This window comes from Myotis brandtii, unplaced genomic scaffold (genome assembly GCF_000412655.1).
Source record: "Myotis brandtii unplaced genomic scaffold, ASM41265v1 scaffold1763, whole genome shotgun sequence".
Classification (NCBI taxonomy): domain Eukaryota; kingdom Metazoa; phylum Chordata; class Mammalia; order Chiroptera; family Vespertilionidae; genus Myotis; species Myotis brandtii.
Window position 1 is genome coordinate 336,352 of NW_005356530.1, and position 1,259 is coordinate 337,610.

The window sequence follows — 1,259 nt, forward strand, 5'->3', positions numbered from 1 at the left end:
CCAGTAGGGGGCCTGCAGGAGGCAGCCAATCCACGATTCTTATCATTGATGTTTCTATCTTTTTCTCCCTCTCCCTTCCTCTCTAAATTATATATATACTAACCCTGGCCCTGATTTTAATAAAACTTTATTTACAAAGACAGCTTATGGTGGCAATTTACAATTTGATTTTTTAAAATGATTTCATTAAAATAGTGCCCTGACCGGTGTGGCTCAGTTGGTTGGAGCATCATCCTGTGCACCGAAAGGTGGCAGATTTGATTTCTGGTCAGGGCACATAGCCAGGTTTTGGGTTTGATCCCCATATGGGAGGTAACCTATTAATGTTTCTCTCTCTGTCTTCCTCTCTCTGAAATTAAAAAAAAAAGTATTTCCTTCATACAGGTACAATAGATGTAAATAACCTTAAGACCATAATAGTAAAAATATAGTAAAATTAGAGGCCCAGTGCACGAAATTCATGCTGTGGTAGGGTTCCTAGCAGCTGCCACCTGCGGCCAAGGCCTCCCTCCCTTCCCCCGGTAGGCCCCGCCCCCTGGTCGAACTCCTGGACATCCTCCTGGTGGAGGGGACAATTTTCATACTAAGCTTTTATTATATAGGATAAGAAGTGATGGGTTTTTAGTGTTACCTTTATTTTAATATAAGGTATTTAATTGAAATTTAACTTTTAGTAATTCAGTAAAAACAACTTTAATAATCACGAAGTGTGATGCCCAGGACACAAAATTCCTGAAAATGTACAACCAGCGCCAGTGCTGGCTGGCCGTGACCCTCAGTTGTGCTTCCTGCCAGGTGAGGAGCCCTGTGTGGTAGTCAGGGTGTGAGGGGGCAAGGGGGGTCTGTAGTTTAAGGCCTAGGCCACCTCCGTTTAATTTGAATTAATCAAGATTCCGTTCAGTTCTTTCAAATTTTGAATCGGCTCAAGCTTCATTCAGACCAGAAGTTTGGACTTCCCCAGGCTCCGCCTCAGCCTCTTCCAAGCACCGTCGTCATGACAACCGCGTCCTCACGCCCTCCTTTCGGGTAGGACGTGAGAGAGCGGAGCCACGCTCCTATTGGTGCAAAGTTTGAAGTGGGCGGGTTCCACTCGCTCACATTGGTGGATTGATAGGGGCGCTGCCATCCCGCATATTCCCATTGATTGATTGATCAAAAGGGGCGGGGCCATGGGCCGCAGTTGTGGGACTGGAGCGGGACCGAAGGGCTGCACCTAGGAGGAGGGAGGGAGAAGTCCTGGGATATTTGGAAAGATAAAG

General features: G+C 46.4%; 1 protein-coding gene across 1 annotated transcript in view; it reads left to right on the plus strand.

Moving 5' to 3' along the window:
- The first annotated feature begins 738 nt into the window (after positions 1–738).
- DNAAF3 (dynein, axonemal, assembly factor 3) overlaps positions 739–1,259 on the plus strand; it is a 9,282-nt gene continuing 8,761 nt past the window's right edge. Inside the window, exon 1 of the mRNA XM_005863344.2 lies at positions 739–795. Within this exon, the coding sequence (XP_005863406.1) occupies positions 739–795 (57 nt within the window). The remainder of the gene's footprint in view (positions 796–1,259) is intronic.